This window comes from Marmota flaviventris, chromosome 19 (assembly GCF_047511675.1).
Source record: "Marmota flaviventris isolate mMarFla1 chromosome 19, mMarFla1.hap1, whole genome shotgun sequence".
NCBI lineage: Eukaryota > Metazoa > Chordata > Mammalia > Rodentia > Sciuridae > Marmota > Marmota flaviventris.
In genome coordinates, this window is record NC_092516.1 from 12894580 (window position 1) to 12921460 (window position 26881).

Here is a 26881-nt window from a genome sequence, read left to right on the forward strand (position 1 = left end):
AAATCTAATGGCCACTCATAGTAAGTGGTGGGAACTTTAAGAGGTGATAGGCCATTGGAGGGCCACCCTTACAAAAAGGGTGCCTGATAAGATGGAGACCTGGGCCCCTCTCAGTCTGAGCTCTCCACTCTCCGCCCTTGTGAGGAGCAGACCTCCTCCTCTCCAAAGAATGTGGCATTTAAGGAAGTAGAACCCAAGTTCTTGCCACCCATTTGGAACTTCCCAGGTTCCAAAACCATGACAAAGACATCACGTCTGTCCTTCGGCATTATCCTGTCTGCATTACCTTCTCAGGGCATGCTTTTAGGACAGGTGAGAGGAAGTATAAAAACACATTCTCCTGAGTGGAAGATTTACCGTGGAAGTGACATTTAAGGCTCTTAGGAAGGTGTCAGGGAAGAGGCACAGGTATTCCAGGAAGGGTGAAGCCAAGACTCCAAGGCGGAGCCCGTGGCGGACGCAGGAGGAGCAGACATATTTTGGGAAACAGTGCATCACACTGAAAAGTGGCTAGAAGCGGAAAGTGAGCTCCCAGCTTGGAGCGAAGGAGAGGCCTCTTAGAAAGTGAGTGCTCTTGGCTCTGGCGCTCCTCCCATTGAGGCAAAGCCAAAGAGCCTCTAAAAGACACTTGGCACGCACTGGTGCGCAAAACCTGCTGCGTGTGCAGCAGGCCCCCAGCGTGCTCTGCAGTCTTCTGAATTGTGTGACTCTCAGCCTCTGATCAAAGGCTCCATGGGATGTCTAGACTAATGTGTTAAGTGCTGCACCTTTTTCACGTACCGGACACCTATCCGCCTATCTGTGGATCCTAGGCCCAGAGCCCAGGGACAGGGCAGGTGCTGGGGCCCCTTTTCATACTATGTCCAGGTGGGCCTGGACCATCCAAGATGCCATCACTCCCTCCTGCCCCCAGTCCAGGACGCCTGGTGGCCAGTAGTGGCAGAATGCTGGGTGGGTAGAGAGTATAACTTGGCCCTGTGCAAGTCATGCAGGCAGCAGGAATACAAAACTAGCCCAGCCCCTCAAACTCTGAGGGCTAGGCCCTGCCAAGCAACCTCAGGTCACTTATCTACTTACAGGGTGTCAGAAACGTAGGCCAAGGCCATCTGCTTCCTTGATAAAATAAAAGAATGTATCACTGAGCCAGGTGCAGTGGTGCATGCCTATGATCCCAGCTTTCAGGAGGCAGAGGTAGGAGGAAAGCCAAGTTTGAGGTCAGCCATGGCAACTTAAGAGACCATCTCAAAAGAATGTAGCTCAGTGCTGAAGTGCCCCTCCCTGGGTCCAATCCCCAGGACCTCAATACATAAAAAAAGTTTTTTCGGATTAAAAAAAATCCATCAACTGGTCTGGTACTTTCTTCCTATTCAGATTTTTCTTCTCAACTCTGGCCAGTTCAAAGGACACACAGGAGCTGCACAAAAGGCCATTTTTAGGCCTTATTTCAGAATTTAAAAGTCCATACCCGGGAAAAGCTGATGATTCAATCCACATGGGTTTATTAAGGCACTGGGTTCCATCTCCCAGCACTGCAAAAGGAAATCAAAACAAAACACCAAGACAGCCTAGTCCCTGCCTCCCTGGAGCCTACCAGCTCTTTGAAGACCCTCCCGGCCCCCAACTCACTGACAAACACAACTGTGAAGTAAAGTGCTTAGAGGTGAACACTACGAAGCAGTTTCCATCTCCCCTGGCAGGTGAGGGAGGTTCCCAGTGCCCTCATGACAGACAATGGAGGACAGCACGGCCAGAAGCCGTGTTCCTCCTCATGGGTTTCTAAACATGAGACGCCCTCAACCATGCCTCGTTTTCAAGGGGCTGGTATTGGCCCTATGCCCAGGGCCAGTGTCTGGCATTCTTGGCTATCTCCCACATCTTACAAGGCCTTTTTCAGAAGGCCACCCAGCTACTGAACGTGTGGCTATGTCCCCAGCACCTGCACCAGGCCTGCCCTGTAACAGTGTATTCCCACCAGCTCAGTGACCAGCAGCTCTGCACTCCAGCTTCTTCGCCTGGCACTTTCGGTGGCCTGAGCCCCTTCTAGAACAAGTCCTAACAAGCGTTTGCCAAGATGGTAACCAACAACAGCAGCAGGCTCTAAACTCCCACTACAGAGCCATCATAGCCAGGCAAAGTAAACACTGAAAATACTGTTAAATACTAAAGAGCTGGGCTTTTGTGGAAAGGGAGATGTTTATGCATATTAAGAGAATTTTGTCCCTTTTACAAAATAGGTATTTCCCCTGGGACTCTCTTCTGTAAGGTAGCAATCACAACATTCCCCACACTTGTCACAGACTGCTTTTTTAGTTTTCCTGGCACATGTTCAGGCTGAGCTGTGAACTCCACAAAACTGTACACTTTTGATATACAGAATAATCTGGGCTGAGAGCCTCCTTGTAATCACCTCAAATGAGAATGGCACAAGCACTCCACTCTGGGCAAGAGATGACTCACTGCTGCCAGATCTGGGTAAGAAAAGTCCTGTAGTCAATGCCAGGCTGGAGCCCACACTCCTCATCAGCAGTGAGACTGAAATGATCGTTCACATGGCTGCTCAAGTAAGCTCCTCAAACTCGACCACTGACTGCAGGAACACCAGAATAAAGCTTGTAGTGGAGATCCAGGTACTAGCAGAATATGCAAAAATAATTTTGCACAAACACGTCCCTAAGCCTGGTTTTCTATTTCTCAAAACTAGAAACTTAGTCCCCCAGAAACCCTTCCTTTCCCCCTTGTACTCAGCCAGCTGGGTTAACACACCCCATCTTAGGAAATTAGGAAAACTTGAGTTCTCATAAGCCCCTTTAGATGACTTGACAAGGGACCACATCTCTACTCAGGTAGACAGTGCTTTCTGAGGAACTACTTGACCCACCCTCGAAGTAGCCCTTAAGGCATAGTTACCAAAAGTATCTTTTTCTTTTTTTTTTTTTTTAAATAATTTTTTTTTTAATATTTATTTTTTTAGTTCTCAGCAGACATAACATCTTTGTTTGTATGTGGTGCTGAGGATCGAACCCAGGCCGCACGCATGCCAGGCGAGCGCGCTACTGCTTGAGCCACATCCCCAGCCCCAAAAGTATCTTTTTCATAAGACAAGTAAACTCAGCCTTCTCTGAAAATGTCCAACCTAGGTAACATCAGATAGGTCCACCAGACCCTGTAATTAGATGTCTTACAAAGCCCAATCCCATCATCTTCTGGCCCATAGAAGACAACTGAAGAACAGAATGGGCCTGTCAACTCCCCCATTCTTTCCACCCCATGCCTGGCACGTAACTTCTGTCCACATGGACAGTTCTCCTTGGCCAGACCCACAGAATCAAGTCTAGCCTGCACTGACTTGATATTCAAGTAAATTAAATAAATGTAAATCAGTGTAAAGATATGCAATTGCGTGGGCTAGGATTATGGCTCAGTAGTAGAACTCTCGCCTAGCAGGTGGAACACCTTGGGTTCAATCCTCAGCACCACATAAAAATAAATGAAATAAAGGTATTGTGTCCAACTGAAAAAATATTTAAAAAGAAAAAAAGATACACAATTGAAAAACCCATTTTATGACCAATTACATGCTATAATTTCAACTGTTGGTAAAAATTCAGTGGTCCAATTTCCTTGCCTTAATGTGGTCCTTGTTAATTTGCACTGGGCTGGTGGCTGGGCAGAGGGTGACACAGCCCTACTCTATCTCCCCTGCTGCTCTGTGGTGGTTGAGCTCTTTTAAAAACACTTTCCAGCAAAGGAGTCCAAATTGTCTCCAGGTCCAGAAATTCGTTTTATCTGTTACCCCTGAAATCTTCCTAACAAATCAAATGCAAAGAAACCATCCTGTAACACAAGGAAATCAGATTGATGCTACTGCCAACTAACTGCAGACAGAACAAAATGAGCCACAACAGCCCCCGCCCCATGCTGTGACAGGTCTACAGAAGAAAAACGCCCCGCCTCTCAGCATTCCCAAAGATGTTTAAAAAGCGACTCTTTTACTAACATATACAGCTAAAATGTTACTGACATGCCAGAGTTTACTGTGAGATGAGTCGGGGAGCTGTGGACTTTACCTGCCTGTCTTATGAGCACTTAACATAGTCAGAAGTGATAATCACGTTTTTAGGAATATTTACAACAGTACATAAAATGCGTTGTCAAGCTCCACAGGAAAGTCACCAGTCCTTCCAGGGTATAAACTAAGTCTCCAGAACCTGAACCTCAACCCATATTCAATAACCTAGGGCCATCCCAGCATTCTCAGGTGAACCATGACATGGTATAACTGCAAGACTATCTTGGTCACTCCAGGGAAACAGCATTCACCAATTAGCACAGCAGCTGTACACTGCCATGAAAGCTCAAAACAACCAAGTAGAAGGAGAGTCCAGCGAGGCATTTTATTATATGTATATTTTACATCCCTAGAAAAAGAATCCCAGGATTTTTCCTCCTGTGTGTTTTCTTCTTGCTTCTTCGTGGTCCATGATGCCAGCAGAGGTTGTCAATACAATGAAACTATGAAGTGGGGGAAAAAAAAAAACAAGACTGGTGAGCTTAACAGTTAACATGCAGCTGCTTTCTGCTACAGAAGAAAAACGCCTCCCAGTGGGTAAGCGTGCCTCCCTGTGAGCCACACGGGCACTGATGTTGCCACACAAGCTGGGGACTATCTGGGCCAGCAGCATGCAAACATGACTCCTGAAACCAAAGATCCAAATCCAGAGACCCCATCTCTACACGTTCAGAGCCCTGACCTCTGCAAACATGGAGATTTTAAGCTTAACTAAAAGCAAAGGCAGGAAACTCCTTTAACTTAAAAGGTTGCCACTTTTTGCACTTGGGTAAGAGACATGAGTTTACCCCATGGCTTACTATGAGACCAATGCAACATATTAGCATCATTACTGGACAGAACTAATTCTCCAAAGAACATCCAATACAGTAACAATCATTAAGAGAGACCATATTCACCCATATCACAAACACAATTGGGGGACTTAGAGGACTTCAGTTCTTAACCACAACAGCATTTACCGTTTCAGATCCTGAAGAGCTTTACCAGAATTAAGTCAGGTAGTATTCAAAGCATCTCTAATCCAAAAACCGAAACTTTTTTGAGCATCATGTTGATACTCAAAAAAGTTCTTGGTTTTGGAGCATTTCAGATTTCTGGATTGGGGGTGGCAACCTGCATTACCATTTTTACAGATGAGGAAATCAAGGCTCTCATTGCTTTCAAGTGGGAAAATGAGGATTATGAGAAAGATTTTCAACTCAAGCTTTCTTTCAAAGCCCGGGATTCAGAAGCCAGTCCAGCAATCACAGGTTACACAGATGGGAACTGCACTATATGCAGCAAGCAGACATCAAAGTGGACCTTAATTCTGCTGCTGTCAGTCTAGACTGTGTCTCAGAACCTAAAGCCTAACACATGCAACGTGGCACCTGAGCTAATTTTTAAGTCAAGCTGACTGGGAGAAAAAAAAAAAAAAAAAAGCAACCAAGCTGCATCACAGCGATTTATAGCACTAATGTTTCTATTTGAGGAAAACCAACTTACCCAAACTGACGGGACGGGAGCAGATTATTCTGCCATTTTTCCAGGTCTTTGAGCTGCACATCAAATCTGGGGCTTATCACTCCACACTGGGAAACAACAACAAAAAAATTTTAATTAAATTGTTTACACTTTCACCACTAAACAGAAAAACTAAGCAACATAAAGCAACCCAACATTTTATGGGAACCTATTCTGTGTAATCTGATGTAAATGTCATTAACAAATATCAAAGCGAGACTACGCCTGCCCACATGAAAAAGAGAAGGAAAGCAATACTGGCAGCACAGTATCGCTAGTGTGTATCCTGGGGGCTGGAGAGCTGAGAGCCCAAGTCAAGTAAGACTAGGGTCAGACAATCTTCACACTTCACAGAAATGAATCTGTGGGGTCAAATAGTGAACCTAGAAACTAAAAATACAAAATATTTAAACATCTAAGAATAGGCACTGAGCTACTTAGTACTGCCATTACTTCATTTCTGAGTGACAGTGTCCTATGAACTCAGGCAAATGTTCCCAATTGACTCTGACAGAAGGCACAAAGAAGCAGTTCTTTCAATTAATTCCATTTCTTTGCTACTGGACACAGTAACCATCCCCTAGAACAAGAGCATCTGACACTTGAATCACTTGACTATATGCCAGTCCTAAAACAAATGTTCAAGCATCTACTAACTTAAGAACTTCGTTCACAAAATCCACTCTATAAATCACTAGTACACTTAGGAGACATTCCTTTCCACTTCAAAAACATACTGTGAGGGTCAGAATGAGAAAGAATGGTGATTTCAAACCCTACTTTCAGTTCTTCTAATGGCTAATACTATAACAAAACAATAGACTTAAAATTAGCCTTGTAGCAGGGCATGGTGGCGCACACCTTAATTCCAACTACTCAGGAGGCCGAGGTAGGACCAAGTTCAAGGCCTCTGTAACTCCGCAAGACCCTGTCAAAAAAAATCAACAGGCCAGGCACAGTGGCACATACCTGTAATCCCAGCCACTCAGGAGGATGAGGCAGGAAGACAGTGAGTTCAAAGCAAGTCTCGGCAAAAGCCAGGCACTAAGCAACTCAGTGAGACCCTATCTCTAAATAAAATACAAAATAGGGCTGGGGATGTGGCTCAGTGGTTGAGTGTCTCTGAGTTCAATCCCGATAGCCCACCAAAATTAATTAATTAATAAACCAATTAATTAATTAACTGGGAGGGGGCAAGGGAGACTGAGGATGTAGCTCAGCAGTACAACCTGTGCTGCCCTGGGTTCACCTCAACAGCATTACCAAAAAGCAGCCTTGCAAAGTTCTTCAAATCTTTCACAAAAACTTCAGATTCTGTAGTTTTTACTTAACATGATGCACATTCATCATACAAGGAAGCAACTTTGTAAAACCAGCTGGATTATCAAATAACCCTACCAATCCAGCCACTGCTGGTAACATGACTTTGGAAACCCATTTCTTGGCCTGTTCTTTTTACCCATCTATGTTGGACTACAGGACCTGCTCCTTGCAAATCCAAAAGCTATGCATGAGCCTGAATGCAGAAAGCAGAGTAGCAGCTCAGTTACCTAACTGGCTGACACCAGCTCCCAAATACATGCAACCAATCCAATCACAAAGTCATATGGATCAGAATCAAACAGGTCTACCCAAAGGAAAGGACCAGGGGAGAGGAGAGGGAAAGCACTGGGGATTGATATGGAAGTAAATTGTGTGCATTTATGAATATTTCAAAATGAAACCCACTATTATGTATGACTATAATGCACTAATAAAAATAATTTTAAAAAATAGGTCTCTCTGGTTATACTGATGATAAATCGAATTGAAATGCAGACTAGACCTCAAAGACACAAGTGAAGCCCATGCCTGAACATTGCCCTTTAAATCAATTCACTGAACCCCATTTATGCAAAGTTACAAGATGCATTAAAAAAAAAAAAATCACCTAAAGAGAAAGGCCAAGTTAAGCTACCCAAGTTCAAACCATTGAGGTGGACAATATAGAATCCAAAAGTCAAATATCACTACCACTAGAGTTTCAGTAATCACCCCTCATCTCTCTTCAGACAGCTCACATACCACATGTAACTGACAACTGCGAATACCCCGGAGAACAAAGTTAGATGTGATATGAAAGAAATGAACGACTATGGCACCACTAATTCGTATTTATAAAAACCCTTACAAAGTTAGAGAATTCTTAAGGCTCTGCAGTGTGTAAATCAATCCTTACCTTGTTTAACCTGCCTGTGAGGTTGACAACAATTTTCCCAGCTCTGTGATCATCAATGATTTCAAATTCGCCAATGTAACCTATAGAATGTAACAAACCATATAAAATAAAAGACATCAATTTGAGACTTGAACCTTCACGCTTCTCTTAATATTCCTGCTCTTGCCTACTAGAGTATTCTCCCTCACATGGAATGACAGTTGATGTGCACCAGAATTAAGTTTTCACTATATAAAATTCTGGGAGCAGCACCCAAAAGAAACCAACCTGCAATTCTAAAAGGGATTACAATCCCTTTGCCCCTTCAGTTTCCCACTTCCAAAGACTAGTTGTGTCAAAGACACAAAGCAACAACCCTTCCTTTCCATTCCAAAGAACTCTTGAAAAAGCTCAGGAGCCTATCGGTATTGCAAAGACTTGTCACTTAGCTCCCAGACACAAGCTTCATGACTCTTCTGCAGTTTCATTTGTACAAATGACTCCTCTTCCAAGACCCACAATTCAACAGTATTACTTCCCAGGTGTGACTGACAACAATTCCCCCACCCCATTTCTACAGGACTGGTTCCTTAAAGAGTCTGACACAAAACAGGGCAACACACTCACCATGCTTCATCATCACAGTTAGAAACCGGACAATGACTTTGGAGCACGGCCTAATAAGGACCTGGCGTTTGCCTCTCTTTTCGGCATTGTTGATGCTCTTGAGAGCGTCAGCCAGGACGTTCATGCGCACCATTATGGCTATTCAGGAAGACAAAATGGGTTTTACAAAATGGAATTGCCAACAGTAATATACATCCAGCCATCACAGTACCACTCTTTTCCTTCTAGTCCCCTTGTGAGGAAGCTTTTTTAAGTCTATGCAATATTCCCGGCACCCAGGAAAATTCCCCACTATGATTTAATATGGGTGTTGAAGTACCACTCTTAATACAATCCATGCAGCACACTCATGGTTGAAGACAATATGATAAAAGATAAAATTAGACATAATAAACCCTCGGAATTGGCGGGAAGTGCCAGCTATCCAAAAGAAAATGTCAGGCACACCCCACTATTGAGAACTTAAGCCAAGAATCATAAGCAATGTTTCCCAAATTTGAAATCAGCAACACCCCTCTTATTAACAATGTCCTTTAAGTTAATTCACTTTAAACCTTCTCATATCCAAAAATGCTACTTAACGTTCATCTATTAAATACACTAAAACCTATATTTCCCTATACCAGGTTAAGGTACCCAAACCCAAGTGTACCACAGTGGCAAACATTTCCATTACAAGCCACCACGAATGGTGTCTTTCAACGGACACAAACTGCAGGCACACTAATAATGATTCTTTCCATATATTTACTTTTTATTGAATTTGTTAATGCTGCAGTCAGTCCTTGCGCTGCTAAAACCATGGCAAAGGAGGAAATGGAATTATGCAAAAACTTATTCACCTATCACACAGCACATTAAAACTTGATTCATATGTACTCTGAAAATTTCACAATCTTGTTTTAAAAAGTACAGGAGTTGAAAATAAAGTTTCAAAAGCTCCTATGTACGGAAGCCACAGCGTGTTTCAAGCGCCGAGCGTGAAGATCCAAACTGCTTCCTAAAGTTCAACAAAACCAAAGGGTCTGACGAGGAAACCCGAAGCACAGAAGGCTGAGGTCAGTGCCCCGCAAAGTGCCAATCCCGGCAGAACGCGACTTTCCCGGCTCAGCGCCCGCAGCAACAAGCTGCACGACCCACCCCGGCCACCGTCCCCGATGCTTCCCGCCGGCCCGAGCCAAAGCGCTGCCTCAGCCGCTAAAGGAAGTACCAAGCGCCGCAGGCCGAACCGGGGTTGCCAGGACTACTGCCTTTCCCGCGGGTCGAAAGCTCCGGTTTTCAGAGCGATGTGGCCTGCACCCCTCGTGCCCGGGATCCCCGGTTGCAAAGGGTGGGGCGCCCGGCAAGGGTCTTCTCTAACTGTGCCCAGGTCCTCACAAGGCCAGGGTCCCCGGCCCAGAAGGGTCCCATAGTCTTCGCAGGGCATCGAAGCCTAGCCTCAGACTCGGGATGGCTCTGATAACCGACGGATGGAGTTGAAGCTCTCAGAGAGAGTTACTTACCGGCACGAAAAAATGGCGGAAAGAGGACGGGAGGGGCGAGCGCACAGTGTTATGGGAAGCGGGTGAGCTCTCGCGAGACTTTCAGAGTAACGCCAGGGAAAAATAGAGCTAGTTAAAGGTGGATGTAGGGGCGGAGCCTCTTCAGGCATTCGCAGTTGAGAATCGATAGAATCTACCTCCCCAGGTGAGTCCTGGAGGAGAGGCACAGGTAAGAAAAACATTGGAGATTCGACGAATTTTTAGCACTTACTCTGCAAAAATAAGAATCTGAAAAAAAAAAAAAGCCCTGGATATTTGCTAATTTTAATTACAATAACAGTTCACAACTTTTTTTTTTTTTTAATTTGGTGCTGCGGGTTGAACCCAAGGGCTCTTTACCACTGAGCTACATCCCCAGGCCTCTTTATTTCTCATTTTGAAATAGAGTCTCGCTGCCGAGCACGGCGCACGCGGGTAATCCCAGCGGCTCGAGAGGCTGAGGCAGGAGGATCACAAGTTCAAAGCCAGTCTCGGAAATTTAGCGAGGCGCTACGCAACTCAGCGAAACCCTGTCTCAACATAAAAAGGAAAAAGAGCTGGGGGTGTGACTCAGAGCGCGAACACACACACACACACACACACACACACACACACACACGGCGCGGGTGGAGGGTGGCCTCCCTAAATTGCTGAAGCTGTCCTCGAACTTGTGATCGTCAGGCTCCGGAGTCTGGGATTACAGGCGTGCGCCACCATCCACCATTTAGAATGAAGTTTGATGCTTGCAGCCTCTAAGAATCCAGAGAAGCCATTTGCCTCTGGGGAGGGCATTTAACTTCCTTTCCTCCACATCCTTTTTTTTTTTTTTTTTTTTTTTTTTCTTTTTTTGAGACTCGTGTGTATGTTAAAATGTTTTGTTAGTTGGTAGTTTCTTTTTTACTCTAAATCTTAGAACTTACTTATTGGAGGTCCAGCTGCTTTTTCCCAGTTCCAGAACACACAATTTGGAAAAGAGCCACAAGTGATTTGAAATTAACACCCAGAATTCTGAATCAATGGCTTTTATCCACTTGGCTGCACCCAGACGAGAACTAGTTTGGGTTAGTCATTTATTCTTTCTGGACCTTCCCCAGTTGTAGACTGGGGGTACTACTACTACTAATAATAAAAGCTGCCTCTTAAAGGTTGTTTCGAGGAACAGATGAGGTAGTGATGGTAAGGGGCTTGAACAAAGTCTAGCACATACTTAGTAGATGCTCACAATTTTGCCTCTGGACAGAGCATAGAGTTTTGGGTACAGCCTAGGGCCCACAGTCTGATCAAATAAGAGGAAGAGAACTCTGGCTCCACCTTCTCTTGGAACTGGGCGATCTAAGTTAACTCACTTTTAAAATATTTGCAACAACCCTCTTACCTCATGGCTGCCACCCTCAACTTCCCCTTTGCCCACCGTGTCTTTCCCACATGGCGATCAGAAACCCTTTTAAAACTGAAGTCAGAGCAGGCACCCTCAAAGAGCACTCCCCCACCCCCGTCATTCTTAGTAAAATCCAAATTCCTTACAAGGCTTATAAGGTCCTACTTGGTGCAAACCTCTCCTTACACACCAAACCTCATCCCTGCCCCCAACCCCATATCTCCTCTGCTTGCATTTTTTTTTTAACACTCCAAGCTTGCTCCACCACAGAGCCTTTGACTTTGCTTTTCCCTGTGACTGAGCCTGAGCATTTCTCCCCCCAAGTCAGCCAAGAGGTCCCCAGCTTCTCTCTGCTCTCTGTTCAGCCACATACAACCACACACACAGCCCTCTTCCTGTCCACCACCCCCAGCCCCGCCTCCATGTTTCTCCGTAGCGCTTTCCACTTGAAACATTGGAAGTATATAACTATGTCAGTCTCCCAGCCCTGGACCATCGGGTTCCAAGCAAGCAGAGATTTCACCGCTATATTCCCAACTTCTAGATAAGTACCTGGCACACAGGAAGCCCTCGATACACAGTAGATGAATAAGTGAATAAGCAAATCCGTTTCCCCTTCTGTAAAGTGGGGATGATACTTGAGGCTCCCAGGAGGATAAATGACAGAATTCATAGCAGGGAGTGACTCTACTCCCTGCAGTTATTCTACCCTGTCTCAGTCCACCACATTCGCAGCCACCATGTCTCAGATTATAAGCAAACTTTGACAAAAACAAAGCTTCCGGTTCCTATGTCGCAGGGATTTAGCATTCCCTGGTTATATTTTGTTACAGAAGGACCATTTGCTTTTTAAGTGAAAATTCTTTTTTCATACTAGTTCCATATACATTGATGACTTGTTTTACTAAAACTGCACTTTACTGTAACTGAGGGCCTTAGCAACAGTTGAGAAATTAAGGGAACAAAATCATTTTCCTTCAAGAGCCTTAACACAAGTAGAATACTAGCACATCCACCCTCCATGTACTGCTTTCATTTATTCATTCAACAAACATCTCATGAGTACCTGCCATGTGCCAGGTGTTGTAGCAGGTGCTGGGGGGTGGGGGCGGGGGCGGGGTGGGAACAAAACTATCAGTTTCAACCCTTTAGAGATTTGGATTGTTGTAGGAGAGATCCTCCTGCCTCACCTTCCTAAGCCATAGGGATTTCAGGAGTACCACTCTGCGTGGCCTCTTCTAACTCTTGATCAATGTTAAGAATGAGGCTGTTTAGAGCAACACAGCAAGACCCTGTCTCAATAAAAGGGAGGGGGTATTGTCATAATCCTAGAATGTCTACTGCCCCCCACACTCTTTTTTTTTTTTTTTTTTTTTTTGGTACTGGGGATTGAATTCAGGGGCACTCACAATAGAGCCACATCCCCAAACCTTTGTTTTTTGAGAGGGCCTTGCTAAATTGCTGAGGGTGGCCTTGAATTTGTGATCTTCTTGCCTCAGCCTCCTGAGTGGCTGGGATTACAGAAATACACCACCACACCCAGCTCCACACATAGAAGTGACCTAGGGAATTGTCAAATGCTACTTGATCTGTGTCAGGAGGGTATTACCAATCTGTGACTGCCACCAAGTGCTTTTCTTAAGTGCTTTAATTTTTTTTTTTTTTTTTTTTTTTGGTGGTGGTTCTTGTTTTTGTGGTGCTGGGGATCAAACCCAGGGTCTCATGCATGCTAGGCAAGCATGCAACCATGGAACCACATCCCCCGCCCTTTTTATTTTTTACTTTGAGATAGCATTCCACTTAGCTGCTTAGGGCCTCTCTGAGTTGCTGAGTTTGTGCTATTGCAGGCAGCTTAAATGGATTCAATCATAAAATTAGCTTTTGTTTAAAAAGTCAAAGCAAAGAAGAGGTTATTTGTCTAAAATACTAGTGAAAATTACTTGGTAAAAAAGGATCATGGAGCCAGGCAAGTGACACATGCCTGTAATCTCTGCAACTCCAGAGGCTGAGGCAGGAGGATCACAAGTTCAAGACCAGTTGAACCAATTTAGCGAGGCCCTAAGCAACTTAGCAAGACCTATCTCAAAAATAAAAAGGGCTGGGGATGTGGCTCAGTGGTAAAGTACCCCCGGATTCAATCCCCAGTACCAAAAAAAAAAAAAAAGGCTTTGTGTGACAGGTATTCTTAGTTTATTATAGCAACCCCCCCACCACACACACCCTTTGACTGAGATAGGGTCTTGCTGTGTTGCCCAAAACAGCCCTATTCTTTTTTTTTTTTTAAGAGAGAACTTTTTTTAATATTTATTTTTTAGTTTTCGGCGGACACAACATCTTTGTATGTGGTGCTGAGGATCGAACCCGGGCGAACGCATGCCAGGCGAGCGCGCTACCGCTTGAGCCACATCCCCAGCCCCATCCCCAAAACAGCCCTATTCTTAACATTGATCAAGAGCTTAAAGGAGCCAGGCACAATGGTACACTCCTGAAATCCCTGTGGTTTGGGAAGCTGAGGCAGAAGGATCACAAATTTGAGGCCAGCCTCAGCAATTTAGTGAGACTGTCTCAAAATAATAAATTGGGCTGAGACCAGGCGCGGTGGCTCATGCCTGTAATCCCAGTGGCTCAGGAGACTGATACAGGAGGATCACAAGTTCAAAGCCAGCCTCAACAAAAGTGAGGTGCTAAGCAACTGAGCGACCTATGTCTAAATAAAATGCAAAATATGCCAGGGGGTGTGGCTCAGTGGTTGAGTGCCCCTGAGGTCACCCAAAAGAATTGCAAGGTGAAGGCCAGCCTCAGTAACTTAGTGAGACCTTGTCTCAAAGTAAAAAAACAAAAAGGACTGGGGATACTGCTCAGTGGTAGAGTGCCCAGTAACAAAATAAATAAATAAATAAACGAAAGAATGCTATGTAAACTTCCCTACAAGTTTGTGATTTTTTTTTTTTTTGACAGTCCTGCTGTTATGGCCTAGAACTTTCGATCCTCCGTCCTCAGCTTCCCCAGTAGCTTGGATGACAGGCGTGTGTCATCAAGACCAGCAGGTTTATGGGTTTTATTGTAGGCAAACTGGGACCTGCTGAGTCCTTGGAACAGGACTGATCATGATCAGAGTGAAATAAACGGTAATATACGGAAGATGAACTGCTGGTATGAAATTCCCCCCTTTAAAACTTCCAAGCCATATAGGGTGGAGGGAAGCTCAGGGGGACCATGAACCAAGAATAAACCAAAAACAAAAACCCAGGAAAACCTCCCTCTTGGGAGGTTCATTCCAAATCTCCTCCCATGTGAACTGGGAATCATAGGACCCCAGCACCAGGGCTCAAGGCCAGCATTTCAAAGCATCAAGTGACCATTGGAACCCCTGTGGTGACCTTGGGTTGGGGTGTCCCTTACTACACATCACCAAACCCTCAGAAGGCTACAAAGAAGGATCTATATACTTGCTCAGGGGTAGAGGAGCTCAGAACTTAATTTGCTACCAAACTGGTTCTCAGAACCCACCAAGCGTAGCCAGTGAGACCCAAAGGTAAAACATTTGAGGTCCAATTCTAAAGTGTTTCAAGAGAAGACAGGTCAGGCCTGGTGGTGTACAGCTGTAATCCAGGCTACTTCGGAGGCTGAGGCAAGAGGATTTCAAGTTCAAGGCCAGCCTCACAACTTGGCAAGACCTTGTTTCAAAATAAAAATATTAAAAGGACTGGGGATATAGCTTAGTGACAAAGCGCTCTTGGGTTCAATCCCCAGTACCAAAAAATACAGAAGTCACCCAACCATAACTTACCAAGCACCTCTTGTATGTCAAGCAGTGAGCCAGGTCCCAGGCCTTATTCCTGCCCCTTCCTCCAGCTGGCCCCTCACACTCTGCCCCTCTTTTCTGTATTTCCTCTTCCACCTAACACAGCATGGTGCCTGGATGTAAGCCTTTTATTTTATTTTTAAAGAGTATCTTAGAGCCATGTAATGATCACATAGAGTGGATTCAGAAATCCATCCCCCTGAACACTAAGTTGGTTCAGTTAAAAACAAAGTGAGCCAGGCCTGGTGGCACATGCCTATAATCCCTGTGGCTAGGGGGGCCGAGGCAGGAGGATTGCGAGTTCAAACCCAGCCTCAGCAACTTAGCAAGTCCCTAAGCAACTCAGTGAGACCCTCTCTCTACATAAAATACAGAAAAGGACTGGGGATGTGGCTTGGTGGTTAAGTGCCCCTGGGTTCAATCCCCGGTACAAAAACAAACAACAAAAGAAAAAAATGAGACTACGGAAGAGGTTCCAGCTTTTTAAAACTTTTATTCTTCCCCTTTACACAAAACAAAGTAGAAGAAATAATACAGGATTAAAACTGCTAAAGTAGTTAATTGGTAGAACACGTATTCACACAAAAAAAATCCAGATAAGAAAACAGGCTTATTTACAATGAGGAAACACGTGTAAAATTAAGGTAGTTGTCATATGAAACATTAAAAAAGAAAATCAAACATATACTACAACGGGTGCCACTGTTTACAACGAGAAAGATGGGAGAGAACAACACTTACTCAGGAGCAGATGCACCAGAAGGTACAGGGTTACAGCATCAGTGCAATAAATTCACAAACTATCTTACAGCTAGTTCATCAGCTTAAGAATTGTTCCCAAATATGTCACATTTTTTGGCCCTCAAAGGTTTATTCCTACAGGTGTTAACTACTCTAAATTTCTAGCTACTGAGAAGGAAAGAATGATAAGCTTTCCAAAGAGTCACAAGGTCTACATAGACCAGAGACCAGCTATCACTACATGTCTGCTGTCACCAACAGCCCTTGAATTTTTCAAAGAAATATTGAGAAAAAAAAAAGTCATCAGTGTAGAACTCTCTTCAATGCCAAACTGAGGGGGACCAAGTAATGGCCATTATTACCAAAGAATGGAATTTTGAGGCTTACCCTTGAAGGCTTTCTCTGGTCTTAAGAATCAGATTATTTTTTTCTCTACTGCAATGAATTTTCATTCAACACCGGCACACTTGTCTTTGTTTAGCTGGTCATGGAGTAAAGGTCACAGACACAGGTCTTGACCTACTGTGTACTTAGGTCAGCTGAAAACCTGAAATGCTAAGTATGCTGAAAATCCTAAATACAGTCTTTTAGAAGTCTGCTGTTAAAAAGGCTTAAGGGTTTACTAACTTGAAGTAGTGCAGAGAACAAGAGCTCTAAGCCTGTCAGATTCCCTGTGGAACAAAGAATCAATGTTTCCTAGAAATGGCTAAGTTTTGCACAAGGGAGTTTGAAACCTATACAAACTAGGGCATGGAATTAATTTCATTTTATTCCATGGGGATTCTTCTCCCATGGTAAAAAACAAACAAAAAACCAGCACAAGGAACGAATCTTAATTGGTCTCTTCATCAGAAGTAGTAAACTTGGTCTCTATATATATTCATGAAGCCAGACAGTTTTTTAAAGTAGACTGTGGAAGCAGACAGTAGATTCAGCTTTTTATAGCCACAGACCACTACCTTGCAGTAGCTAGAACAAATGTCAACACTGTTAATCATACTAAAAAGTAAAAAATCACCACTGTTATTTTAAAGGAAGTCATCAAAAGTAAAAATTCAATTAACCCTGTGTGAGAAAAATCAAGACGAGTCATACTCACTAATGAGTTGTCCACTTAAGGTCAACTGATGAAAATGTGCCCAGCTATACCTGACTCAAAGACACTGTGCGCAAAGCCTTACCTGGCAAGTGTGAATTTCTATCAACTAAGGGCAGAGTGAGGCGGAGCTAGAGCTACTTCTGTAACATTTTCGTATCCAGACAGCATAGTAGCAACTGTTCCCAGGGGTGATGCAGACTCCATTAACACAGGAATTGAAAGCAGATAGATGCATTATTCATTTTTCTTTTCTTTTTGTTTGAGAAGCTTGTTTATCTCCCTTTTGGCCATTCCAATGTACTTCGAAATGATTCCATGTTGGTTTAGTCCAGGAAGCAACAATAAGAAAGTCACTTAAAATAAATAAGCAAACAAAATTAAGGAGGCAGCAATTACTTTCCCTAAATATTTTAAAGAAGGCAGATCCCCAGACTGTCAGACCCCCTGAATGGAAAGAAGCAATACGAAATCCATTACTTCCATTGGGATTTAACCCAGAAACTTCTGCCATGATGTTCTCCCCACCTCAGTTTATTTTTATCTTTTGTACACTGCTTTCTTCTTCTTTTGCTTTTATTTTGTACACTACTTTCTACCTTGGTAATTAAGGTTTTGTCTTTACTTCCCCTGATGATAAATTCCCTGAGAGGGAGGACCTGAATCTTAGTCACTTTTTGTTGTTGTTTTCTTACTGGAGACTGGATGCAGGTCCTCTACCTTTGAGATCCAGCCTCCTCCTTTCATTTTTGCTAAGAACCCAGTCTGGCCTTGAACTTGGAATTCTTCTACCCCAGCCTCCCAAGTAGCTAGGACTACAGGTGTACCCCACTGGGCTCGGCTTATCACCTTTCTGTACACCCACAGTCCTTTGGTCAGTGCCTTAAACTTGGATAAGCATCCACGTGTCTGTTTATTGACTAAGCTACAGGTAGACTTCCCTGACCAGGATGTGCCTCTAGTTTTTCTTTGAAGACTTACCTATCAGGTAGGTGAGAAACAGATTGTGGACTTGCTGTCCAATCCAAGCAACCGCAGCAAGAGAAATGATCATGGTCATGAAGTACTAGCAATGAAAACAACAAGAATTGATCAACTCCAAAGTCCAACTCTAAGAGTCTGTTTCACCATTCCACAATATGCACATGTATCAAAACTTAACACTTTGTGCACATACATGTAACTTTTATCAAATAAGTTTCTTTCAAAGATTAGAAAAAGAATTTTAGCCTTAAGCTGACAGAGGTAAGCAAACAGATGTTTTCTAGGTATATTTCTTTTACTTTGGTAAAAGAAAGAAAAATTTTGCCCTATTAGAACAAAAAATTAAGTGCAAAATATACTTTTTAACTCTCACTGATTCAGCCTAATACACACACACATTGATGAATGTACTAAGGAGTTATCCAAATGGAGTAATATTCAACTATAACTATTAAAACCAAAGGCCATCTCTATCATTAGATTGCAAAGATATCAAAATTAACTCAATCTTGAAAAGACAAAGTAAAAAAAAAAATCACCATTTTAGGCTTTTCTTCCTTTAATGTAAAGAGGCGCTTCCACCAGCCCACAGCTCTGCGTCGGGTCTTCACTAGATTGCTGCAAATTTCATGGAATCTTTGTTGTTGTTCAGTGGTCCTAGAAAAACAATTTTCCTTTTTGTTATAAGCAAATCTCTACAGCAGACAGAAATACACTGTCCTTTTACATGTAAAGAGTTATCTTCTAAAGAAGGCTGAAATAGCTCGGCACAGGGGCATATGCCTTGTAATCTTGGGAGGCTGAAGAAAGAGGATCACAAATTTGAGGCCAATCTGGGGAACTCAGCAAATGCCTGTCTCAAAATTAAAAACACAATCAAGTCTGTGGATGTATATAGCTCCACAGAAGAGTGACCCTGGATTCAGTCCTTGGTATCATAAAAAAAAAAGTCAGTCCAAAATAAAACAAAAATATAATGGTTTACTATTATCTTATGAAGTTTAAAAAGTTACTGCACCTATCTTTAAGACACCTTTTATAGTATAGGAATAAATTTTATATAAAGAAGCTTGTGTGTGTGTGTAGATTAATAGCAAGCTACACTTTCTAAAGCCTCATTTGGTTAATGACGGTAACAAAAGATTCATGACGCCAAGCGCCACCTGGCACATGCTTGTCATTCCAGTAGCTGGAGAGGCTGAGGCAGGAGGATCGGGAGTTCAAAGCCACCCTCAGCAAAAGCAAGGCACTAAGCAACTCAGTGGGACCCTGTGTCTAAATAAAATACAAAATAGGGCTGGAGATGTGGCTCAGTGGTCGAGTGCCCCTGAGTTCAATCCCTGTTACCAAAAAAAAAAAAAAAAATCGTGACTTATACAAGGCCATGTAGAATTCAGTAAAAATTTGACTCTAGTCCTATATTATTTTTCAGGTCCTAATACATTCTGCATTGTAGCCCATCACACTCCCACCAAATAGCTGTATTTGAGCACTCTGCAGCAAGATGGTAAATATTCAAGGCTTAATAACCCCAACTGGGCTTCATACATTTGATGCCAAGATAGCAATAAACAGTTCAATCCTTTTTTTTTTGGGGGGGGGGGGGTGAGCACAGTTAACCCTAGGGATGCTCTGCCACTAAGCTACATCTGCAGCCCTTTTCACTTTATTTTTGAGACAGGGTCTTATAAATTGACTACCCTGGCCTTGCACTTAGGGATCTTCCTGTCTCAGACTCCCAAGTGAGATCATAGGCATATGCTACCATGCCTAGCTCAAATCCAAATTCTTTACACTTTAGTCTCAGTAAGGGACAATACAAGCATCAAACAATAGTAGTAAAAATTCAAAAACACGGGGCTGGGGCTCAGTGTCAGAGCGCTCGCTAGCACATGTGAGGCACTGGGTTCGATCCTCAACACCACATAAAAATACAAGTAAAATCAAGGTATTCTGTCCCTCTACAACTACAAAAAAAAATTTTTTTTTAAATTTTAAAAGACCCTCTGAGACAGTCCCATTTATCTTGTTTCTGATAAAAAATAAACAATTGTCTCTGGACTGTCTTTGCTACATGACACAGTGACAACTATTAAGGCCTGCACTGAGGAGTGCACTGCCTTCTCTCCTCTACTCCTCATCCCAGGAAAACTGCAGCATCAGATAAAGCAGGAGGATTCCTACTGAGCCTAGGACTTCTTGTATACAAGTAGACCTTGTATGTTGCTCCTGGTCTAGATTAGATTTCGACTATGCAACAGTGTTTTTTCCCCATAAGATCATTCTGGTAAAATCAAAAACTAACATTTGCTATCAACAATTGAGTTCCAGCTGGATGTGGTGGCACAACCCTATAATCTATCAGTGTTTATATTTGAAACACTATCAGTGTTTATATTTGAAAGCTTTCCTCTGGGAATCATGAATTGCAGATTAGAATGTCATTTAGCTAATAAAGTCAAGGTCAGTGATTGACTGCCTTTGTAAAGTCTGTTATACTGTATGGTTACCAACTTGTCTCAAAACCAACAGTATTAATTCAGGTAAAAAATAATTCAAGGGACAGTTCCAAAGCTAATCCATTCTGTAAGGAAAACATCTTCACAGAAATATGCAACATACTCATCCCAGAATTTAAGCAAACTCCCCAAAATTCACAGCTATTAAAAATTCATAAGGCACATACTTAAAATTCTCATTTTCATAAATTTTTGTAGATTACTAATTACATTAAAATAAACAACTAAGAAGGAATGGTAACTGGTTAAAAAATCTATTAAAAATGTAATTTGGCTCATTATTTGGATCAAAAGTGAGAAATTCAACATTCTAAAGGGAAGTTAAAATAGTTTCAATACTAGTCTTGGCTATTGATATAATCATACCTATTTGCAGATATAGCTTAAATCTATCCTGAAGTCCTTAGTGTGCATTTAGCTAACTACCACTGCACTGCCTCAATGCCCCTCCAGTGTCCCAATATCTCAGCCTTAAGCACAAGATCAAAATATCTCACAGCACTTAAAACAGTGCGTAACATAGTAGACACTTAATTAAATGTTGCTAAATCAATGTGGATAGAAATCTCCCATTTACTGCTTTTGTATTGATTTGAATATAGTTTGTGAAATTATATTAAATATTAATGTAAATATAAATATGTGACTTTTATATAAACCTCAAGTTTTATAATCCTTTGTTAAAATATTATCCATTTAAAAACAAAAAAACTCACTTTAATAAAGTCTAGAATGGGGAAAAAAAAAAAAAAAGTCAGAACAAATAATCACCTATAAAAGAACTACAGAACTACTGGGTGCAGTGGCGCTTACCTGTGATTCCCAGCTACTTAAGAGGGTGAAGCAGGAGGATCCTAAGTTTGAGGCTAGCCTGGGTAACTTAGGGAGACCCTGTCTCAAAAACTTAAAAAAGGGATGGAGATGTGGCTCAATGGTAGAGAATTTGCCTAGCTTGTCAAGGTCCTGTGTTCGATCCTTAGTACCCACCCCCAAACACATGAATACAAACGAAAAACCCCAAACCCACAGAGATATGTCCTGGAAATTCATGATTTATATCTAAAATTGGCTAAGAGATTCTTCACATAAAAGCAATAAATCTAACCCCTTGGTGTCTGATGGTTAGAGAACTGTCTGTACTTAGTTACAGCATACTAATCACAGCCACCGGGTTCAGTAGCTCCTCAGAAATGAGACTGCCAAATTATGCCACCTACCATTTATTGGAGCCAAAAATTCTAGGTGCTAGAATGGGAACAAGGTAGTCAGCCAAGCACAAATACATAACAAAACAGGAAACACCGGAGAGAACAGATGGATCTAGATAATAGATAATCCTGTTAAAAAAGGAAAAATATTAATCAAAATTAGAAATAACAGTCACCATTATTTCTAGCTGAAAATGTTTAACTATGCATTTAGTCCATAAGTTCTCAAAGATCATATTTGCTGTTTTCTCTTTAGTTTTCTCACAGGTGGTTTTTCCAGAGGCTTCTTGGCCTATCATAGGAAAAATGATTAATGTAAACATAAAAAGTCTAAAGCTCTTTGGGGGTTCACAATACTTTTTAAGAGGGAAAGGGGGTTGAGTGTCACTGATTTATTTAGCTGTGTTAAGTTACCAAGTTTACATAAGTACGACAAATTCTGGAAAGTACATGAACTGCTTATAAGCAAAGGCATTCTTTGCGGATTATATATTACAAAAGCTTCCATAAGTGGAAGCTATGTGCTACTTGAGCCTTTATTACTAAAAGCACAACCCTTAGTAATCTAATAGCTCACTTACAGGAACACCAAGGAAACCACACCCATGATGGCAGGTGGGAACCAGGCTCTCTCCCATCGGAGAATTTTATCAGCCATCAGCATCATTTCTCCCCATCCTTGCAGCTGCTCTTCCAGATTCGCAGTCTCTGCAGCCTACACACAACCAACATTTAAAGTGGTTCACAAAAGTGGTTCATTTCTTTTAAGGCACCAGACATGTAAAAGACTTCTTAACCAGATCACTATCTTAAACAAGCTTCTGAAGTTTCTGAAAAACTGCAGTTTTGGCACCAAAGATGGAAGCCAGTAGGAGGAAAAGAACCCTATCCTTTAAAGTTCAAGCATTGGGCTACCTACTCTTTACAACCATAATGGGACATAATCCTTATAGTGCTCCACAAAGAGAGACAATTACTTGTTTTGAAATTAAAGAATGTGAGCTTTGAATGGTTAACTAATTTCACCGAAGTCATAAACAGAATCATGTGGCAGTGCCTGTATTAATGTTAGATCCTTTAAGTTTGTTCATTTCAGGTGATTAAAATTGATCTGTTGTTTTTGTCATTTCATTGATTTAAACTCCTTATTTCTAAATCCATTAGGAAAGCCTTTCCCTGAACAGCATTCAATCTCTAAATAGCTCTTTGTGTAATGGAATCACTTAGATGTTGGCATTCATTGCACAATTAAGGAAAACTACTTCCACTAAATTACGTGTGGCACTTCAAGCTCAAAATCTCCTCAGTACTGTTTCTCTTATCATGTATGAGGTCATTTTGGTTAGACTTCAGATTGCTCTGCAAATCTGATAGCCAAAACCAGACCTCTAAGATGAGCTAATGTGACAAAAGCCCTTACACTGACTTTGGTAAAGGAAGAAAAAAATGACAAGAAACCAAAGTGCCAGCTGGGGAAGTGGCAAATGCCTATAATCCCAGCTACTCACATGGGGGTACTGAGGCAGGAGGATCTGAAGCTGGAGGACAGCCTGGGTAACTTAGTGAGACCCTGTCTCAAGGCAATAAATGAAAAGGGCTGGGGATGTAGTGGTAGAGTGCCTCTGGGTTCAATTTCCAGCGTCAAAATAAAAACAAAAACCACACTCCCAAGAGTCCCTACATACTTACCACTGAAAAATACATAAATAGGATAATGTCGGTTAATCTTAATAAAAACACTTATCAGCGCCACAATCACCAAGGTGACCCCAGAATTTCTGTATATCCCACACTTAATAATAGTTAAATAGATTATAAGAAATAGAAACTAAGCATTTTATAGCTTATATTCCAGTTAATCCCCCAAAAATTCTAAAAGGAAGGTGTTGCTAACAATCCCTATTTTATAGAAGGGGAAACCAAGATGCCTAGAGATAAGCAGATCTGAATCTAGGAGATCAAGAACCAAGGCCTTGCCCTTTTTAAAATTAAACTGCTTTGCTGAAAGGAGTGGTTGAGTTCCGAATCCCATTTCAATAGAACTTGGGTGATTTCCTTGCGCCTCAATTAATCCTCTTAAAAGGAACCATGCTGGTGACTAACCATACAGAAGGTGTGTGTGTGTGTGTGTGTGTAAGGGGGGGGGGGGGGAAGGGTGTGGGGGCTGTCCATGTCTTTCAAAAAACCGAATGCAAAATGAAAATCATGCACAATCAAGATGACCCTGTTAAGTCACTTAATCTGTCGGCATTTGGGTTCTTTAAGTACAAAAGTCAAACTGTCTCCTCTTCATTTCTGGCGTGTGGCCTGTCTTTCCTTGGGGAAGGGCAATGGAGATAATGTAAGGCTGTCTCTCGTTTTTGCCGAGATAGTGCAAATTCATTAAATTAGGAAGGAATTAAATTTGTCACTACCTCACGCAGTTTTTTCGCATTCCTGGTTACTATTCTAAAATCGTCCCCAGTCGTTCAGTGCCCCCAGACTTCCAACCTCCGGGAAAATGCCGAGACCTGCCATTGTCCTTTCGGCTGGACCCCACTTGGAGCTCTCTGCAGCGAGCTCGCAGCCTCTCTGCCGTTTTAAGTTATGCCAGCTCCAACAAATTCTCGGCAGCAGCCCTTTCACCCTCCACCCTTGCCCAAGTTTTAGGGGGAACAGAACATTAGGTTACGGCCCAACAGGAGGAAGGAACCGGACATGGCTGGGGCCCGGCCCCGACAGCGCTCCCAGGCCCCTGGCGGCCCTCCGCCCCCCGGTACCCCAGGCTTCTCCGCCACAGCCCCTTTCTCCACTTCCTCCTCAAACCCCATTCGCGGTGGCTAATCACGCGACCTTCTCGCCCGGCCCCGCACCTCCCCAGAGGAGACTGGGGGTCCACACGACTGCGGACCGCCACGCAGGAGCTACCGAAGCAGCCCGGGGGTCCGGCGTCGTCGCCTGTCCTGGGAACTGGGGGCCGAGGGCTGGGCCCGCCCCGCTGAGCCCCGCGATAATCCGGAAGCCCGGGTCGGTTCCCTCCGGACAGGCCGCGGGGACTCACCAGCAGGTTGGTGCTGCGATTATCTCCCTCCGCCATCGTCCCTGAGGTGCAGTCTCAACGAGCACAAGGCACCCTCCAGGTACCTTTCCCGGATACCCGCACCGCGACTGGAGCGCGAGGGAACGCCCCGTAGGCCCCTTATATAGGTCGGGCTCTTTTCCCGACAGCCTTCGCGAGGCTCGCTCCTCATTGGACGAATCAAGCTCAGGCTCAAAGGAGGACAGACCAACCGCTGCTCAGCGCATGGCTTGAAATCAGGGTCAAAGGAGAGAGAGGCCGCGCCGGGTTGAGGGGGTGGGGACACGGGCTGACCAATCAGCATGCCCGCTCAGGGCTGCCGGAAGCCGTTCAACTGCCGCTGGGGCGGTCTGGTCTCCGTCTCTCCGGGGTTGGCCGCCGCGGTAGCTCTCAGCACCTATTTTTATTGGATCCCAATGCAGCTAAGTTTCCTCTATAGAAAACCGATAAGTCGAAGAATTGTGCTGCTGCGCAGTGTCAGTCGCAAGAGAAATGAACACGTGACAACCCTCCCCTGGGCTGGGGTCCCCATCAACCGGGTGTCCCTCGTCCTCCCTGCACTGACCGGCCTGGCCAAGCCCTTAGCCTGTATTTGTGACTCCAGAAGACTCTCATGCCCACCTCATGAAATTTCGAGTAAAAGGAAAAAAGAGCTACTTTCTGTGAATTTTGCTGCCTTGTATTCCTCTTACCCAGCAGGAATAAGGCTTAACTTGGGGGCGGGGCAAAAACATAGTTGGAGAACTTGTGAAAAAGGCACCTGGTTATAAAAGGGTTTTCTTCCCATGGGGTATTTAGGGAAGTCCTTTATGGGGCATTTCGGTTAAATAAGCTCCTTCTCCAAAAACGGATGGCTTTGACAGGACCTTCTTGCATTAGAGGTCATATTAAGGAAAGATGTAAACCTCAGGCAGTAGAACGCATAAGCAATGTTAGGACTAACTATGTTAAGAAACTACCTTCTCTATCCAGAATTTCAAAATGCAACTGCTTTTCATTATTCGGTGCAAACTTTTGTCAAACACCTACCTGGTCAGCCTTTTGCTTTGGCTCAATTAAGCATCGTTTTTAACTACCAATCTCATTCATTTATAGTCACCTATATTATACATTGGATTTATTTTGAATTCATTTACCAGATTCTTTAAAAACTCAGGGAATTCAGAAAGAAATATGAGAGAACATAGGCGCAGACCACATACTCCCCTACATAAACTGGCAAGGGCAGGAGTTGTGGATTTCAGGAAATAGTGTGCAGTTTGCCTTGGAGCTTTGGATGGTTGGGAGCAGTCTGGATCACGTTGAAATACTTTAATAAACAACACACCTTTTGCAAAGGAATACTACTCTTCCATGAAGTCACACTTTGGGGAATGTTGGGAGAAAAGAGCAGGAGATTTTATACACACACACACACACACACACACACACACACACACACAAAAGATGCAGTAGAGTGATGGAGCCTATTTGGGGAGACTTAAAAGCTATGAAATTTGAGCAGCAACTCCTGCTTCAAACTTTTAAAAGGACTCAAGTAATCATTCCCCACATTACCATGAGCATTGAGGTGCCAGTCTTGCTGTAGGTACAGTAATATCCACTTCCAAAGGAAAGGACAGAGTTCCTAACAGTCTTTAAGGTAGGTTAAAAAACTTCAGCGATTCCCCTGGAATTTATTATTCCCAGAATGTGTTCCCAGATCATTTCCAAATGCATATCCTAGAACTTCAATAGGTCTCTCAATAAATGTCCAAGTGGTTCAACTATTAAAAATAACTACCCTCAATGGAGCTTTCTTCTGAGCACTATTTTTGTACCACAAAGATAGGAAGTAATCTTTTGTTCAGATGATTACGCAGTTACTATATAAATCCCCTTTAACAGAACCTATAGGCAACACACATCATTTTCAACGAACAGCGGGACGGACAATTTGGACAATTTCTATCTTTCATCGGGGTTTTCATGCCCCAGGGAACATACACATTTGCCAAAAGTGGTCTGCTGGAGTTTTATTTGGTAAATACTAAAAGAAATTAAGTTTAATAAATTGACCCTTAATACCAAGAACTTTCCCACTGAAGTGCAAAATTTCCATTGCTGTTCAAAAACAGAACATTATTTTTTTGAGAATTAAGGTTTTAATTTTTAAAGGTAATTAGTGTTTTAA

General features: G+C 43.0%; 2 protein-coding genes across 2 annotated transcripts; both read right to left on the minus strand.

Annotated features, from left to right (window-relative positions):
- Nucleotides 1-4369: 4369 nt before the first annotated feature.
- On the minus strand, nucleotides 4370-9992 carry Rps15a (ribosomal protein S15a). Its single transcript, XM_027940775.2, has 5 exons — nucleotides 9902-9992; nucleotides 8400-8537; nucleotides 7794-7873; nucleotides 5558-5643; nucleotides 4370-4512 (listed from the first exon to the last, which is right to left on the minus strand). Exons 2-5 carry the CDS (start codon nucleotides 8530-8532, stop codon nucleotides 4419-4421), a joined length of 393 nt encoding a protein of 130 aa, XP_027796576.1. The 5' UTR covers nucleotides 8533-8537; nucleotides 9902-9992; the 3' UTR covers nucleotides 4370-4418.
- A 5583-nt stretch (nucleotides 9993-15575) lies between these two features.
- On the minus strand, nucleotides 15576-24823 carry Arl6ip1 (ARL6 interacting reticulophagy regulator 1). Its single transcript, XM_027940708.2, has 6 exons — nucleotides 24691-24823; nucleotides 22232-22365; nucleotides 21660-21779; nucleotides 18463-18580; nucleotides 17921-18005; nucleotides 15576-17295 (listed from the first exon to the last, which is right to left on the minus strand). Exons 1-6 carry the CDS (start codon nucleotides 24724-24726, stop codon nucleotides 17177-17179), a joined length of 612 nt encoding a protein of 203 aa, XP_027796509.1. The 5' UTR covers nucleotides 24727-24823; the 3' UTR covers nucleotides 15576-17176.
- Between the last annotated feature and the right edge of the window lie 2058 nt (nucleotides 24824-26881).

Coding starts and splice junctions, on each gene's coding strand:
- Rps15a (XM_027940775.2), bottom strand. CDS start 8,532: ATGGTGCGCATGAACGTCCTGGCTGACGCTCTCAAGAGCATCAACAAT. Junction 7,874..8,399: donor AACTGTGATGATGAAGCATG/GTGAGTGTGTTG, acceptor TACATTCTATAG/GTTACATTGGCGAATTTGAA. Junction 4,513..5,557: donor CTCCCGTCCCGTCAGTTTGG/GTAAGTTGGTTT, acceptor CCCACTTCATAG/TTTCATTGTATTGACAACCT.
- Arl6ip1 (XM_027940708.2), bottom strand. CDS start 24,726: ATGGCGGAGGGAGATAATCGCAGCACCAACCTGCTG. Junction 21,780..22,231: donor GTGGTTTCCTTGGTGTTCCT/GTAAGTGAGCTA, acceptor CTTTTTTAACAG/GATTATCTATTATCTAGATC. Junction 17,296..17,920: donor GTTTCTCACCTACCTGATAG/GTAAGTCTTCAA, acceptor ATTTATTTTAAG/TGACTTTCTTATTGTTGCTT.